General features: G+C 38.6%; 1 protein-coding gene across 1 annotated transcript in view; it reads right to left on the reverse strand.

The window, feature by feature from the left end:
• STXBP5L (syntaxin binding protein 5-like) overlaps window positions 1-17,916 on the reverse strand; it is a gene marked incomplete at its 5' end in the record, with an annotated part of 122,650 nt that overhangs the window by 20,140 nt on the left and 84,594 nt on the right. Inside the window, one exon of the mRNA XM_009081193.1 lies at window positions 556-726. Coding sequence (XP_009079441.1) covers window positions 556-726 — 171 coding nt within the window. The remainder of the gene's footprint in view (window positions 1-555; window positions 727-17,916) is intronic.

Consider the following 17,916-nt stretch of genomic DNA (forward strand, 5'->3'; position numbering starts at 1 on the left):
ACCCCTTTTTATAACTCTGCTTTTCCTGCCCCTGAGGATGACCTCTCTCAGAGCCTGCCCGTAAGCTTAGGTGACTTCAAAGTGCTGCCTTAGCTCAGCAGAAAATACTGATGGCAAGGGATTGCTGAAAGGCTTCCTTCCTCCTGATTCTTTCCTCACTCGGGGTGTCCCTGCCCAGGGCAGGGGGGTGGGTCTGGATGATCTCTAAGGTCCATTCCAACTCCTTAACATAGTCTGGTACTGTGAGCTATCAGAATAACTGTACCTAAGCTGCTATGTACAATCACTTTTCTGGAGCAAAGCACCCAATCCATACAGGTAAGGGGATGCTGTAAGAGCTCATCCAGGCTCAGCAGACCACCCCCCTAGGCAGCACAGAGCTCAGGAACAGGCTTGTTAGTACCAAGGCTAACACACAGGAGTGGTTCTCATCCTAAATGGGCAGATGAAGACAGCATCAGGGCAATGACTAGGACAAGGTCATGCTAAACTTATTTGCTTTCAAACCCAGTGAGAAATTCACAAATACCTAGCAAAATATTCATTGCCACCCACCTTCTGTGGTGACTGGGAGAGAAATCTCCATGCAGGCTGCAGACTGGGCTTTTCTGAAGGGGGGCCTCCCGGGCCCTCGGCGGTTTACTCTTGAGACATCTGCACTGGAAAGTCGTTTTCCTGAACTGCAGCTCTGGGATGTTGGACTTGTACAGTGACCATTCACATGATCTGGAAAGTGAATGCAACAAGTGCTAGGTAAAGTGTTAGCTCCCAAAATTCAGAATGGAGGAGAGATGTAGGTTCTGATATTTTAGAATGGGTTTAGTTGAATCTTCTGAGAATAGCTACTTATTTGTTTTACCAAGCCCTCATATGTAAAGAATAACTCACTATGTCTTTATGGTGTAGTTTGGAAAAAACCCCAAGGGATACAGAACTGGTACAGGTTCTTAGAGCTGCAGATCCCACAGCATTTTGTTGACCTGTGCACATGGACAATTGAACAAGGTACTGCTGGTAACACTGTCATCCCTGATGTTGTCTCCTAACAGATACCAAGTAAATTTGAGTATTTTCTTTCCTTTTTGCTCTCATAAAAAACTGCAAGTCTAATTTACTACAGGATAGAATTCTGAGCTAGACATCTTCCCTCCTTGACTCAAAGCTGCATGAAACAAGCATCTAAGTGACATTATTTGGGATAATTATAAAACTAGCCATAATATTGCTACATATTTTATTCGTTTTATACCAGATAGATTTATTTTACTGCTAAGCAAACTGGCTGCTGAACAATTGATTTCTCTGCTACAGATCTAAAGATATGAGGCTAAGTCCTTGGACCCCTGCTAGAGGCCACGGTCAATCAGCACAGCATATGCTGCTGTAGAATGGGGTGGGAAACAAAACACGGCTGCTACAAACTCTGCCTCCATTTGTCTTTTCTTTGTCACTGCCAACAGGTCTTTAAACCACAACACCCACTGATCAGGGCTTAGAGCTGAGTTCAGAATTGGACTGGACTATAAAACATTCATGTGATAATTTTCTTCCTCTCATGCTGGGTAAGGCAACATAACAAGAATTACTGAACACAATTTTCTCTTCAACATATGAAAGGATACACAGCCAGGTATAATTGAATTGGTTTTGGTCAGTAGGTTAATTTAAGTAAAGAGCAGGTAATAAGAAAAAAATTCAGATTCATGCAAACACACTGAGTATTTTATTCAAAACTGGAAAAGCTCAATACTATAGGTAAGGATGAGCTTGGAGTTTCTGCCTTAATTGTAAATGTCAAGTTATTTATATCTGAGAACTAGATGAGGCTTTGAGATTCTGTGTATAAGTACCATATTCAGTCAACTCTCTTTGACTTGTATCCAAGGAAAATATGGATGTTACTGTACCAGGATAAATTTATTTCTTGGTTACCATGCCATGATAGCTGCACTATATATTATGAAAAGCCATTTCTATATTCAGACAACACAACAGATTCTACACTGAATACAGTGTATACTGTGCTAGTCATCCAACGTGCAAGTCATGTCTTTTCCATGTGAAAGCAGCTCAATCTTAGTGAACAAAATTGGAAAAAATTGTCCAGAATTATAGATTAGAAAGCAATTTAGTATCTGTACTGCATAATGAAAAAGCTCTGTAGGAGACACAACTTCCAAAATTCTTATCATGTTTCCTTAATACATGGCTATTAACTGAGCTAACAGCAGATATAAAACCGATGGCGATGACTCATTCAATTTTTAGTTAGGAAACTTTCCAAAATATACAGGAACTATTAATATAGCTCAGTAGAAAGTCCTTCTAGATCAGGGGCTTTGTTCAAGGACACGGCTGACTGTTCAACTTCAGCAACAGACACATCCTCGTCCAGCTGTTCCTTTCTTCAAAACTCAGTTTGTGTGGAGGTGTTTCAGCATGATATCTAATTATCTCCAGGAGGATCCTAGGAAGTGGTGAGGAACACAACAGTGAAAAAGAATCATATTCTACGGAAACGTCAACAACATTTGTGAGTCCTCTGCCCTGAGCATTGTACAGAACAGCCACAATACATCGAGACCCCTATTCACCGCGCCACATTAGAAGAGAAATGCTGCTGTGTGCCTGCTTGTCTCAGTTACATTCAAAGGCTCACAGGAAACAAAATCATTAAGATCTAGGCACCTAAATCCCTTTAGTTTTTTTGACAATGCCTTTCTGAATAAGCAAAGCCAGTTCCCAGGTAGAAAACCCACCAGGCCTCATCCTAGAAGCTGCAGGAATATGCCTTCAAGTACTGAAGTTGGCAAAATGTTAGTGAGTGCTACAACTCATGACAATGAGTGGAAGAGGGATTTTAGTGATCAGTCACACACTTTTCAATATTTTAACACTGTTCTGCTCTCTGATTAGATATGATTCTTTTTTTAGGTATATACATAAAGGAGCAATGCAAGCCTTAGTAAAAACAAACAGACGTTGTACAAAGAGTATGATAATTATGGGAATCATGACTGCAAGATTTTTGCAGAGAAACTGATAAGAATCAAGCAGATAAAGATGAGTGAAATCTATGAGAAAAATTCTGTGTATATTTAAAAATTAATTTCTGACTTTTTTTCGTCCTATAAGCTCTGTGATACAAAGCATTTTTAAAGAAATGTTATGTACTATTTAAGAAAGGGTTTCTTACCACACTGTCTGAAAAAACATACTAGTTTCCTATAGTGTACTTTCTAAGGGAGACTGAGAATGCTCAAGCACTCAGCCTTTGCCAAAATGACTGCAATGATTTACTAACTCTCTGAGACCTGAGTCACCTGATTCTCCTCTACCATGACAGATGTCTTCCAACCATCCCAAAGAATACATACAGGAGGCTTGTAAAAACATGGTATTTTTTCCAGCTTTGCTTGATTTGTAAGGAAGAACAACATTTTAACTTTTGTCCTAGCAGGCTTACTGCTTTTGTCACTTGGTCACTGGGGCCTTTATCAGCTCAGAAATCTTAGTTGATATGGAGCCCCAGTTGATACCAGAGACATTAATATTGGTACTTAAGCAACAGTGTATGGATTGCTCTGTGCTGTTGACACAATAATGCAACAGCTCCTAACTCTCTCTTCTTTGGGAGGAGTCAGAGAATAGTTGTTGGAGGAGAAAACACTGCACAAAATGCTCCCATCTCTTTTATACCACTGTATCTACCATCACCTCCTATCCCTTTCCATGGGTTCTGCTGCCCATGAGGTCTAAGTGATTTGCATTATACTCTCTAGTGCTCCTAGATTCCACCAGCAAGTACCATACTAATGCAGTGTATCTGGGGATCCATGCTCAGTGGAGTTTATCCTTAAAGCAGTCTCCAGACTATGTAAGAGCCATCCCACTCTGCCAGGGCAGCAGCCTTTCCTCCTGTCTGTGAATAGTGAACTAAATGGCCAGGGCTCAGTTTGTAGCTATCCTGATCACTGGTTTAAAAATGTAAGGCTCATGCAAACCGTTGGAAATAGTCATAGCAGATTACCCCTTTAGTCCATTTTATATTGATTAAACAAAGGAGCTGGTAACACATTGTATATAAGATATATTAAAATATATGAAAGAGAAGATCATGACATAATATTCTGTAATTCTACAGTGCAGGTCCTGGTTTGGCCTTTGTTTGGGTCCAGGGCCTTACCCATATGAATGAAAACTGCTGTAGCTATCCCCAATACCAAACAGTAGCACCATTCAGTGCCATGTGCACACCACAAACTACTTAGAAAAAGAAAGAGAACTGTGCTGGATGTAAGGCAAGAGTGTCACACAAAATACCAGTGAGATGAGGAGATTAAGAGGAACTGAAGCAGTAATACTAGTTACTACAAACCTGATGAAATAGTGAGAGATGCCTTATGAGAGATGCAAAGTGCAACATGACAGCAGCAAACCTACTGGAGAGCCCCAAATTAATCTAAAGTTTTTGTGTATTGCACAGGTATCCTATTATACACACACACACACACACACACATACACACGCACACACACACACACACAATGATTTCAGTATACACACAATGACATGTATATGTTACACAACCTGCCTGATTACAAACATACATCTGTTTTACACTACTTGGTGACCTCTGCGAAAAAGCAAAAGGAACCAATGATTAACCAGTGAAAAGATGAACACTTGTTAAAATCAAATGTATTGGAAATGTCAGAAAGAAAGAAGAAACACTCATTTGCAGTTACTGCCTAGGAAGAGATGTTACACTAGACATAAGAAATCAGAAAGAAATACACCAACCTTTATTTCAGTTTAACAAAGGGATAAATTCAGGCAGAAAAACTAGCTGAAAACCAGTTCTTACTAATGATCTGAGAGAGACTGAGAATAAAGGAATTCAAATATGAGTAATTAGAAGCATTATAATATCCTCTTAAGTAAAAAAGCAGACAAGAGGGTCAGAGAGAGATGCTTTAAGATGGAGCAGCAAGAACCTGAAAGATAAGTCCCAGAGAATCTCCTTAACAATTGTTGATGAATACAATCTCTGTTGTTAAAGGAAGAAAAAGTCCATCTGCTTCCATTGGAGGATTTTTGTGTATTCCCAATAAATTAGAATTTGTGTAATAATTATGGGGGTGACTAACCTTTATTTTTACACAGCAAAGCGATACACATTTGAATCAAGAAAAAGAAGAATTCTCAAAACAGTATGAATGGCCCCAAGAACAGCCTCAGGTTTGCATGTAAAATAATCAAAATTTATGTAACGGTGTGATCATTGATTAGTGAGAATATAGACTGATACCTTAAAGTTTTAAAAAATTTCTTAAAATTCTTATAAGAAAATCCCTTACAAAGCTGGGACCACAATTTTCCCTTGGTGCAGTCTGTCAGCCAGGCAGGACAGAAGGTGTACAACCTAGAGGAAGAAGTTAATACAAATGCACTGCCAGCAAAAGTGTGAATTTACCATTGTGTCTTCATCAGTTTGAAGAGGAAGGAAGAATTGCCCTAATGACATACTGCTAGTACATTTAGGTCCACACTAAGACTACAATGTGCTGTCACTGCAACACACTTGCCTACTGCCTGTGAAATATTATGGTATCCTTATTATGGCAATGAATTCCTATCATGCACTTGATCCTTGGTATCACCATTGTTTTGAAGGAAAGGTGAACAGAAGCATTTTTCAGAGAAATAAAATACTGTCAAGTGGTTGAAATGTTAAGCGTATAGGCACCAACAGATCCCCTTTTAAAACTAGCATTTTTGCCTGCAATTTTGACCAACGAAATCAAAATATATGAGACACTATACAAATGAAGAACCCTAAAAATACATTATCATATGCCATAACATCACCTTTAAATGATCATATCTGAAAAACCAAACATGGCAGTGCAAATTGAAATACAAATCTGGCTTTTTTTCCATAGAATAGTGGGAAAATTTTGGACTACTTGGAAGCTGCTCCTCAGCTTCCTCTGCTGAATTTCTAGTTATCATATAACAACACGCTACTGGACTGTCTCAGAAAGCCCACAAACCTTGTACAAAATGGAATACAGACTTATAACCAAAGCTTCTTGGTATCAAAAAGTATACAGCACTCAACAGAATAATCTAATATAAATGGTTGCTATGCTTTGGGCAATAAACAGAAAAACACAAGACAGAAAACTTGATTTAATTTTGAATCATAAGCATGAAGCATGATACACTGAGCTGCACAGAAGACAATGCTAAAACAATGCAAGTAGAGTGGATGAACCACAAGACCACCTAGGATATCAACAACTGGTCCTGAGCATATCTCAATGCAGCATTGCACCTGCATCTTCAGGGTAGAAAAAACTGGCATGAATTCTCTGTTTTTGAAAACGAAAAATTCTTCAGAGAGGTTGGACTGGAAATATTTTTTCTACTGGAACATGACAAAAATAACGCATGACACATATGAGGTGGGGACTTTGTCAAAAAACCCCCCACCCTTCCATCTGAAATGAAGGAACAAAATGTAAGACAATTACAACAAAAGTGCTTGCCATCTATTCTAACCAGATTCTTCCAGAGATTCTTTCCCTGATTTTTCTAAAAAGCATTGTTTTTAACTAGAGGTAAGGATGTTTGCAATAACAGAACTAGCACTGCTCCATAGATGCTAACACATAAATAATTTACCTGTAAAAACTCAACAGAAAAAGGCACAGACATGGCCAAAGAGACATTCCAAATGTAATCAAGCATTAAGTTTACTGCAGCAATCATAGAATTCTAAAAAAATTCCAAGGTTTTCCAAACTTGCTAACATTATGCACTGCAGATTTCTGACAGATATCCTACCAGCTTATTGCAGTATTTAAACAAACTAGTAAGAATCATTCATTCTCATTTCAATGCTGCAAACCCAGGTTTTACAGTTGATAATGTCTGATTTAGAGTTCTTATTTATCCTTCCTTTGTTATCACTTTAACATCAAAATAATTATCCAAGGAAAATTCTTATTTTCTAAATATTCTTCTGCCTGTACACACAGGTTAGCTATTAAGACTTTGCTTTAAGTCCAAATGAGGTGACAGAAACCATCGGTCTCAGGCTCAAGTCTCTGCCTGTAGAGGACAGTGTGTGTGAGAGCTCAATCCCAACCCACCTTACCTACTGCAGAGGACCTCTGGGTCCAGGCAGGGCTGGCAAATCTGAGCACACCCCCAGGTTTTGGCTGCTGGAGAGTATCACAACCTGAGAAGGGTACAGAGACCCCAGAAGGGAAGAATACTAGGTATGTGTTTGCATTGCTGGAAAGAAGTGGGAAATGACTTACCTTTGAGGTCCTCAGTAAGGAATTCTTTAAGTAAAAACAAAGAACTTGGGAACAGTATCTGTTACACTGTGAACCCAATAGTTGCCTGTCATATCATTATGAACTCTTAAATGTATGATGGTCGTGACTGCTTGTTTTGTTGTTTCAGCTAACAAATTTCACTGCCTTTCCTTTGTGACGACATTTAACTGTTAATCATACTTTTTTAGTTGGGCATCATTTGGATAGTTTAAAGCACTTACCTTTCCTTTCAACTACTTGGCTGTAAAATCTCCCAGGTAGATCAGTTTTGTGGTTTTTTTTTGATTTGTTTGGTTTGGTTTCTTTTTTTCAATCTGGAAGCACTGTGTCAGAACACAGCCCCTTTCTGCATTTGAAATATCACCACAGAGCACATATCTCTTCTGTTGTAATAATTGACAAAGTTATACTACTGGTCAGCTCCTGCTGCTTTTAAAAAATTATTCTTCTGTTTATTTGGACTGGCAGAATGCTAATATATCCATTAGATATATGGGCTCTCTTTGAAAAACATTTGCCCATAAACTGGTGCTGTCACACACCTGAACTGCAGCAGATGTGAGAGACATTTGTCTCATAGGGTCCTAGCTATAGAATATCAAAACACAAACCTGAAGCTGTGACATTGCAGAAAAGCCTGCTTTTGTCACATCGAGGAGTAAAACAACTCATATCATTCCAAAATTTCTGAAGTGTTCTTTAGCATTGTAAACAGAATTATTGATCCAGGAAAACTAATGCAGAACAGACCCCTTAAAACCTACCAGTTTATCCAATGCAGCCATAAGAAAAAACATTAAGAGCTTCAAAATGTTGCCAGTGCCTAATGTCTGCTGTAAATACTTTGAAAGAATAAAGCAAAAATTTCAGGAACTCCACTGGTCAACCTTAAACTTGAAATGGAATTTTCCTTATGTTTCATAGGCTTGGGAGAATCCAGGAAGTGACACTTTCCTGACAATGAAACACAAAGGCATCCACGGTGAATGTTTTCATATTATAACTCTATTATGATATGCATAAACCTTTAAGGAAAGAAAAATCCCAAAGATTCTACAAACCTTGGACAAAATGGACAAAATGGAATACAGACTTATAACCGAAGCTTCTCTGCCTGATCCCTATAACTCTGTTTTGTGAAGATGACTTTCCAAATTAAAGTTTTTGGACCTCTGCATCAGAAGCTATTTCTCAAACCCTAGAAAATACATGAGCTTTCTTGGCAATTTTTTCTTGTTTTTCATGGCTGTATAAAAAGGAAGATATTAACTCTGACCTGGTAAAGAATTCATTCACTGCTTATAAATACGTGCAGAAAGCATAGGCAATTATATTAATAATTAATATCAATTATATTAATAATTGAAGATCGCAGCTTAGCAAGAGGAAACAAAATTATCTAACTTTATTTGCATTTTCTTTTGTTCTTTGACTAATAAAGTGTAGGTGATAACATAAATTCTTACAGTCAAACCATCTGTTCATAGGAATCACAGAAAAATCAGTAGTTACTGAGTATCTCCATCCTTAGTTAGGACTTCTGTCTAGCTCCTTATGATCACCTGGATACTTTGACAGCTTGTAATGAAATGAGCAGAAATACTTCCTAGGAGAAGAATACAAGCTGATGCTTAAGGTGATTGGTGAAGCCAAGTTAGAAAACTCTCATTAAAAAGCTGTTGTATATGTCTGGATATATCCCAGAAACTTCACTTGATTAAACGAGATTAGAGTTATTCCCAGAATCCATTTCACTGCAACACTGCAAGGAAATGGAGATGATCTTTTCAAGTACACATTTAGGAAACATTATTAGGTTCAAAAAGCAGAGATACTATAATTCAGAGCTGCCTCTGAAGAATAAAAGGGAAGCTGCACAGTGTATGCAGCAGTACTGTCACATCTTCCTTCTGGCCAGCTCAAAGAAACATTGCTTACTATGATCTGCAGTAGATAAAACCATCGAGAAGTTTCAATTCATCCCATATCACTCATTTCTGTGTGGAGATATGGCATCCAGAGGTGACAAGGGCTTCAGCAAGGATAGATAGGGATCACGACATCAAAATAAAAAGAAGCCAAGATCGACTTTACCATTCATGTAAGGGTCAAAGTGGAGTCTCAAAGTACCTCTAAGTCACAAAAATCCTGACAAGGTTTAACTAGAACATTCTGAGTCATCAGATCACACATTATTCCCCTAAATGCTAGCAAACTACTCCCCAAGCAATTCCCAGTACTGGCAACACCTCTACCTGAAATAGATTCAACTTTTACTTAACCTCTAGTATTACAATTCCAAGCAAAGTGAAAGCAAGGACATTACATGAGCTGGATTCTGCGAAGGGAGCAGAACTGTGAGATGCCAAATGCTAATGTATTTCCCAATTAGCTGCAGTCAGTGCTGAGAGTAGGTGATGTATCAGCACTCTGCAAAAAGCTATGAGCCAGAGCCAATGGGGTGGATGTACAATATTTTATCATTTGAAAGTGGTGATCTGAGTATCCTTACCAGAAGTGTGGGCCAAAGACTACTGTTCTCCCCTGAATACTCAGACTATGGGTACAATCTCAGGCAAACAGTGGATAAATAATCTTTAAGAGCTCTGACAGTGTAACCAGGACATTTAGGAGCAGAAGTCAATGAAATGCAGACATTATTCATCACCTTTTCCAGGAACTCTCATTTAAATGTAGCTCCTTATGTTGAGAAAGAGAGGCTTCTTCCAGCCTGTTGTAAACTATGCAATCTATAATTCAGCACTATAATAATGGCTAGAATAATTAGCAGAAATATTTTGCCCTTCTAAGACAATGAGAACTGAAAGGTTTGGTTGGTTTTTTTTTTTTTTTTTGCACACTTCACACACATCCTTCCAGTGTCTTTTTCTTTTTAAAACCTTCCTCTGTAGTTAATTATCCATGAGTATCTGCCACCTTACACACTGAATCCTGCTTTCTCATACTTTATCCTCATCTTCTCAGTAATATGAGCACAGGGTACCAAATCACTTTGGCAGTAACAACAAACAGAATGCTTAAGTGACAATTTGGTCATACCTTTCAGTGTGTGTGAAGCTTTTGAAATTAATGGAACTCCACTACTTTCTGCAAGATGTTGAAATAGACCTTCTTAGACCTATTTTAGTTTATGCTTAGCTTGTTCTACATTATTAAAAAATAATGAATAGGAGTAAACAGCGGAATAGTGGAAACATGACTGTTCTGAAATCAAAACCACAGGCAGGATTATGCATCCCCTTAATCTTCTAAGTTCCCTGTGTATGTCACACATTTAAGATCTATAAGACACATATAGAACTTCGTGCTTCCTATGCTCTTAGGTTGAATTGCTTAGCTTTTGGGGATTTTTGCCCTTCTCCCTAATACTTTGGGTTTTTTTTTTTGGTGATGGTTTTGGCTTTTGTTTTTGTTTAACATAAATCTGCCTGCAATTTGTCCATATATTCTAGGCAAAGCTTACAATATTATCCCACTCCCAACATGATTGCAGGAAAGCTGATGGTAAGGCAGCTCTTCCTCCGACATGCAACTTTTAGATATTGTACAATAAAGCCCTCACCAATCATAGTTACAATGGTCTCTTTCTTTTCTAAACCCTCTAAATCCAGCCTTTTGCACATTAAATTCATCTATTTGTTGCATTATGATTCAGAATTTAAAGCTATTTCTTGCTACATGTCCTTCAAGACAACGTACTTTTAATAAAACCAGCAAAATGAAATCTGTAGAATATGGCTTAGCCTTAGGTCCAACCCTATGGCTATTTTGATACTCTGAGAATTCACCTTCCCTCTTTCTACCTGCCCATTTTTTAGTGATAAATAATAATTTTCCAGGTCTATAACTGCCTACATCACTTCTTTTACCTTTTTGGATTATTATGATTTTCCACTCATGATTAGATGAATTCCTACATTCCTAGTTTCTCATACATCACTGTTCATGGAGTAAAATCACTCTGTACACTGAAACCTGCACAATCTGGATTGAATTTTCCAATGATTTTTCAACACTTGTTTACTTTATCAGGAGCAATTAGAGTTTTCCAGGTTCCTCAGTCATTTATAATGTGAAAGATATACTTATTCCCCTGACTTTTGCCTTGGGGAAGAAGTGCTACGTTGGTTAATACATGCACATGATTCCCAGTGACAGAAATTAAGTTCAGCTGCATTATGCAAGGATGTGATCCAACTTGAAGTTTTATCTCTAAAAAGACACTCAAAGTAATGAGGCATGGCTATATGACCTTTTCAGTCATCTTACATGAGAAACTAACTACCCGTGAGAGCAAAACTAGAAAGGACTCCTTGAGACTGAGAATATTTAAAGAACAATGATAAGAAATTTTGTGTGAACCTCACATTCCAACCCAAATACCAGGAGCAATCCCTTTTACATGGGTATTTAAGAGGGTGTTGCATGATCTGCCCCAAACATTTTTAGGTTATGCAAGATGTTGAATTTTCATTTCAGGTTTTATGAGTTGAAATTTCTGCTCTTGCTCTACATTTCCACATAAATATTAAGGAAGAATTGGGAAAAAAGGTTACAGCAAACAGTGTATTTAACAACACAAAGTCTCAAGGAGAGGACTGAGACAAATGACTGATTTCTGATCTGACTTCTCAGAAGTTCAAAGACACCATACAATAGAGATGTTCAACTGTCTTATCACTGTTGTGACACAGAATTTGTACACCGAATAAAGAAAATAGACCAGCGCATGCATTGGGTGCTATAGGCAGAGTTCACCAACAACCAGCTGTAATGGCTCAAGTATGTACAAAGGTCTGGAGCCTTTTCATAATCAAATATTACACACACTGTGTGTAATGATTGGCAATATATGTCTACATGGAATAAATGAATATTAAACAAGCAAAATGCTGAGAGCTGCCAACAGAACTGTATGGGTTAATAGGTGGTTTTTAGAAAGCCTTTTCAGACAAAGCCTCTGAGGTTATTGTGTTATCTCATGAATCAGTTGGTAAAATGTTTTGCCAATGGATGTAAGGAAGTTTAAAGCTGTTGGCTTTCGCCTACCGTACCAAGATCAGTCTTAAGATCTGTTGGCAGACTTAACTTTCTTGATCCTTTAACTGAAACAACAGAAAAAGGAGAAAGGCAGTTGTTAATAAGTAAGAAAGAAAAAGGAGCGAGGGAAAACAACATGCCATCTTCTGGTTAAAACCGTGTTGCAAATTTGTAGCACTTTTAATCAGCATATAAAGGCAGAATTATAGTTTAAATATTTTCATTTACACCATTCAGCAAAATAAATGTAACTGAACAAAGAAACACTGGAAAAAACATTACTCCAGCTCTCAAGAAGTGAATGGTGCTTCACACAGCTTTGGCTGTGTGCTGCAATATCTTACCTTGTGGTGACAGGAATGATAAAAAAAGAAACCACAAATGAGATTAAGGCAAATATTGCAAATGCTGGTTACGCAGCATATCACAAATATTTAAACACCTGCAAACTGATATAATAAGAGGGTGCAATGAAATTATGAGATCTGGTGACATCGTACCTCAAGATACCATTTGAAAAAGAGAGGGCATATTGTACAGGTGATGGACACACAACATACTGTTATGGAAAGGAAGACACATTGCACAGAAACGAAACACAGCACCTTCAGGACATAATCTGGTGTTATCTAGTCATCAAAATATTGCACTCAATTTAGTGAAGATTTAATTATTTGTTGTGTTCCAATTATGCAACAAAACTATAATTTTGTTTCTGTTCAAAAATGTTTACATTTCCTTACACATGAGCACATTTTCAAACAACGAACACCAGAGAACTGAAATGAAGCATGTCTTGTAGCAGTCAAAATGGCATTAAATTCATTAAAAGAATGCCTCAAGAAATCTTTTACCAATTATTCAGAAGACTTAATTTCCGATTTGGTTATTTCATTTTGTATTCATTCAGTACTTTTTTCACATTGTTTTCTAGCTTTTACCCCTTCCTAGAAGAGAACAATTAAATATTTGTCAACTAACTATCATATTTCTAAATAAAGTCCCACATGCTAAGTATCACAATGACAGGAACACTGGGCCATATGAGTATAAGGAACAAGTTCTTTGTCATTTGTATTTAGTAAGCTTTTAGGTCAGAAGGATGCCCAGAACAGCCACTTACCATTTAAAGTCACAGAATCCCTAAAAACAATTTCTGCTGTATTCTTTCTCAGTATTGTAAACTACTAAGTCTGCAACGTGGCAGAACAAAGTATCAGCCAGCACCTATGTTACATACTGTGCTTCTTTTTCTCTTCAAGGATGAGTCAGGGAGCCCATGAGCAACATTTTGCTGTCCGTAGAACCAGCACACCCCTCCCAGTAACCCATCTATAGCTGTCACTTTAACTTGGAACAAGGTGAAGAGATTTTCTCCAGATCAGTCCAGTATCAAAGTATACATCCCTCACACCACTACATGAAAATTCTCTAATTTGGATACCAAATGTTAGGCTCCTACATCCATTTTAGGCACATACACAAAGGGCAGCTTGATTTTCAGTTTAGCCTTTAAAAAACCATTCCATTTATCTAAGCAGCTGTCATATCCTTTTTCAGACTGTGAATGGAGGATACTGATCCAGAAAATCAGTGTTTTCCTATAGAGAAAGAAGCATCACTTGTGATATAATCTCCTTTAAAGGAAAGGACAACATCTGGCCTAACCAGCCCTCTGAAAAAGGATGAGCAATTCCTAAGAAAAGCTGTAGGGCAGTTTACCAACAGACTAGGATGCAGATTGCAGTATTTCAGAGCTATAAAACCGAGCTGCATGTAACACCAAAGGGCTTCATTAATGCAGTCATCATGCTGGCTCTGACCTTTGCAAATGGACAGTTTAACCTCTTCTATTCCTATGTTACAGGTGTTTGTGCACAACAGGAATTATGTGTCTTGTGTTATATGCCACAGCTGTTCCCAAATCGTGATATATATGTCTGAACTGCTTAGAAAAAGAGCAAAAAAATGGTGTGCAGGCTCATGCAGCACACGCAAAGTATGGACTGACTCCTCTGAAGGACTCTAAACAGGCTTGATCTGGGTGCTGCAATAGCTGTCACTCAACAATCACTCACCCTTCACATGGCAATCACAGGGCCAGACACGATTGTGCTAGGACACAGCAGGATCACTGTTGACAGATCACATCTTTTTGGGTAAAAATGAAAGAAGCAACTGGTTGCTTTCACACTTTACTGTGATTAAAGCTGTGTATATGACTTTCTAGTAATAATATCCACATTCTGATCAGTTAATGTAACCTATTTTTAGCACCTAAATTATGCATGTTTTACTGTCTTTATTTTAAAGGAAATCATGCATGTAAACCTATCTTGCTGAGAAACAGCTTTGAAAAACAGTTTAAGAATGAAGTAGAGTATAAAGGTTTGAGAGGCTAGCAGAGTTGTTTGCTACCATTAGTGAAACGTTTTTATTCATGCTGGGGGCAGCCAGCAGAAATTGTGATGCTACAGAGCAAGGCAAGACAGCCCCTGCCTAAAAGAGGTGAAAGTGTAAACAGTCAAGTTACTCAACTGTGGGATGAGAAAGACTTCACAGGTACAGTCCAGCAGCTAGCTAAGCTGAGGTCTTGTGACCTGACAACATCCTGTTTCATAGTCATATGGTTCCTATCAGTCTTTCAATTAAAGCACCTAAGCACAACAGAAAAACAAATGGGCACTTGCAGCTATGTCATTCAGGGATGTGTGTCCCTCAGCTATTACAGCAGGACTATAGTCACAGAATTTAATACTATTGAAAATGAAGGTGACTTAGAATCATAGAATATTAGAATCATCAAGGCTGGAAGAGACCTTTAAAATCATTAAGTCCAACCGTCCACCTAGCACCACCACTGTAACCCCTGGACCACATCACCCAGCACCAGATCCAGAGACTTCTTAAACACCTCCAGGGATGGTGACTCCACCACTTCCCTGGGAAAACTATTCCAGTGCCTGATCACCCTAACAATGAATTTTTTTCCAACATCTAATCTGAATCTCCCCTGTCTCATCTTATGGCCATGTCCTCTAGTCCTTTCCTGCAAGTATGGCAGGAGAGACCATCCCTCACCTCTCTACAAACCATTTCAGGTAGTTGTAGAGCAATGACATTGCCCCTGAGCCTCCTCTTCTTGAGACTGAACATACCCATTTCTCTCAGCCCTCCCTCATACAATGTGTGTTTTAGACCTTTCACAAGCCTCGTTGCCCTTTGCTGGACTTGCCTCAATGTCCTTTCTAAAATGAGAACCCCAAAACTGAACACAGCACTCAAGGTGTGGCCTCACCAGTGCCAAGTACAGGGGGATGATCACTTCCCTAGTCCTGCTGGCCACACTATTCTTGATACAGGCCAAGATGCCATTGGCCTTCTTGGCCACCTGTGCACACTGTTGGCTCATATTGAGCCGCTGTTCATCAGCACCCCAAAATCCCTTTCTGCTGAACAGGTCTTTTTCTATTAGGGAGCTTCTGCCTGCCTAACACTCTGAAATATGTGTCCCAGTCTTCACTGCTAAAGCATGGTTTTAAGAGGTTAATATTTAGCTATTGGACAAGGGATGCAGTAAGGTCCTAGAGGTTTGGCTACTGGGGCTGCCAGCCCTTTTCCTTTGGTGTCCACTGCTGATCCAGACCTGGACTCACAGAGTTCTGAGCTACTGAGCTCTCATGTGCCTCAGTGCAGTGAATGTAGTAGAAACCCTTAACTTTTGACCTCCAAATCACAAACAAAAATCAAAATGCAGTTCAATTTTCTTCCTTGAAAGAACACAGCATGTAGGAGTAAGAAAAAGATACTTTGAGTGTTTTGGTTTTAAGCCATCGATCACCATTATATGGCCTTGCTGCATTGCTGTTCTCATGAAATATACTGTTTAGAGTTTTGGGGGTTTATTTTTAAAGTTTTTTTGTTCCACAATTTTTACCCATGTTACTCCATATATATTACTACATCCAGAATAGATTTACAGTGGAAATTGCCATCACTCAGACATTCACAAATAAGCAGAATCTTTCAAATGCCTTTATTAACTTCATCTTCCTTTACAGTGATGGAAATGCATGAATATAGTATTTAGATACTGATTTAATTAAATGAGACACCAGTGATTAAGGAAGATTACTCCTCTCCTATGCCTACCATTCTTAAAATGCAAGGTTTATATTTCTTCACTTGATGCTACCCCCTATGTTGCACTGCAAATTTCAGAAAAATTTTAATCAAGTGGTGTAATTTTATGTACTATTCTGAACAGGAATCTGATTTTTCAATTACATCGTCTGCAAAACCATGTTTTCCTAAATAGTACAGGAGGAACATCTGAGAAGACAGTCTGGTGAAACAAGTTAAATATTGCTTAATGAAGAAGTTGGATTTGTACTGAATTATAAACCAGCCCTGCATGTAAAATAAGGAGAGCTCTTCAGCGCTGAGTCTTTCGCTCAGTGCTCCAACACTCATGTCAGTGATAGAACACATAAATAGCTAATTCTGCTTTGAGGTAGGTAGAAGAGAAACAACAAAGCTGAATTATGAATTGACCTAGACTACCTCTGCAGAAGCTAAGTCTGAGGTTAAAACACCGACAAGCAGTAGGATGTTATAGGCAAAATAAATTTCTCAGGGACGCTGAGTCTTTCGCTCAGTGCTCCAACACTCATGTCAGTGATAGAACACATAAATAGCTAATTCTGCTTTGAGGTAGGTAGAAGAGAAACAACAAAGCTGAATTATGAATTGACCTAGACTACCTCTGCAGAAGCTAAGTCTGAGGTTAAAACACCGACAAGCAGTAGGATGTTATAGGCAAAATAAATTTCTCAGGGAAGGGAATTCAGGATCAGACCAAGGGATGAGGAGGCAGGGAATTTTTCAAGTTCTCCAAGAAGCCTATATCAACACTGTTCTTATGGGCCTGGTTGGAATAGAAATCTGAGTGAGTTACTAATGGCTCTCTTAGACATAAAACTACTTGTATCTACATTGGCAAATAGAGTGCCTAGGCATTATCTTGGAGTCTCAAAATATGTATGTGAGCGTGGCAGTGTTTTTCCTTGAATCCTTCCCCTTCTGATGGAACTAAGGATGAAGTTACTCACCAGCGTGCCACCACGTGAGTAGTATTTGTCATCTAGACTAGCATCCTCCAGCAGTTTACACTTTGTGTGAATTGTGTACACTCAGGGCCAGTAACTGGCATGAGCTTCACTGCCAGGAGAAGAACTGATGCTGAGGTGGTCTGGCATCCAGAATGAATTGCTACAAATCAAACTCCGTTCCTTCTGTCTTTGCAATCTCATCAGTCAGTGATGTAGTCATACCCAGTAGGCCCTTTGCTGGGCAGCAACTTGACTGACTTCACTCAGCAGTCCAGTGTCCTGTTTCTGCTACATTTCTGAAGGATAAAGTCATCTATTTTCAGCAGAGGAATGTGGTCACTGGTTTTACAAACACAAATATCATAGGGCTCTTACAGAACATGGCACACTTC

Source organism: Acanthisitta chloris, unplaced genomic scaffold, assembly GCF_000695815.1.
Source record: "Acanthisitta chloris isolate BGI_N310 unplaced genomic scaffold, ASM69581v1 scaffold13848, whole genome shotgun sequence".
Taxonomy (NCBI): Eukaryota; Metazoa; Chordata; class Aves; order Passeriformes; family Acanthisittidae; genus Acanthisitta; species Acanthisitta chloris.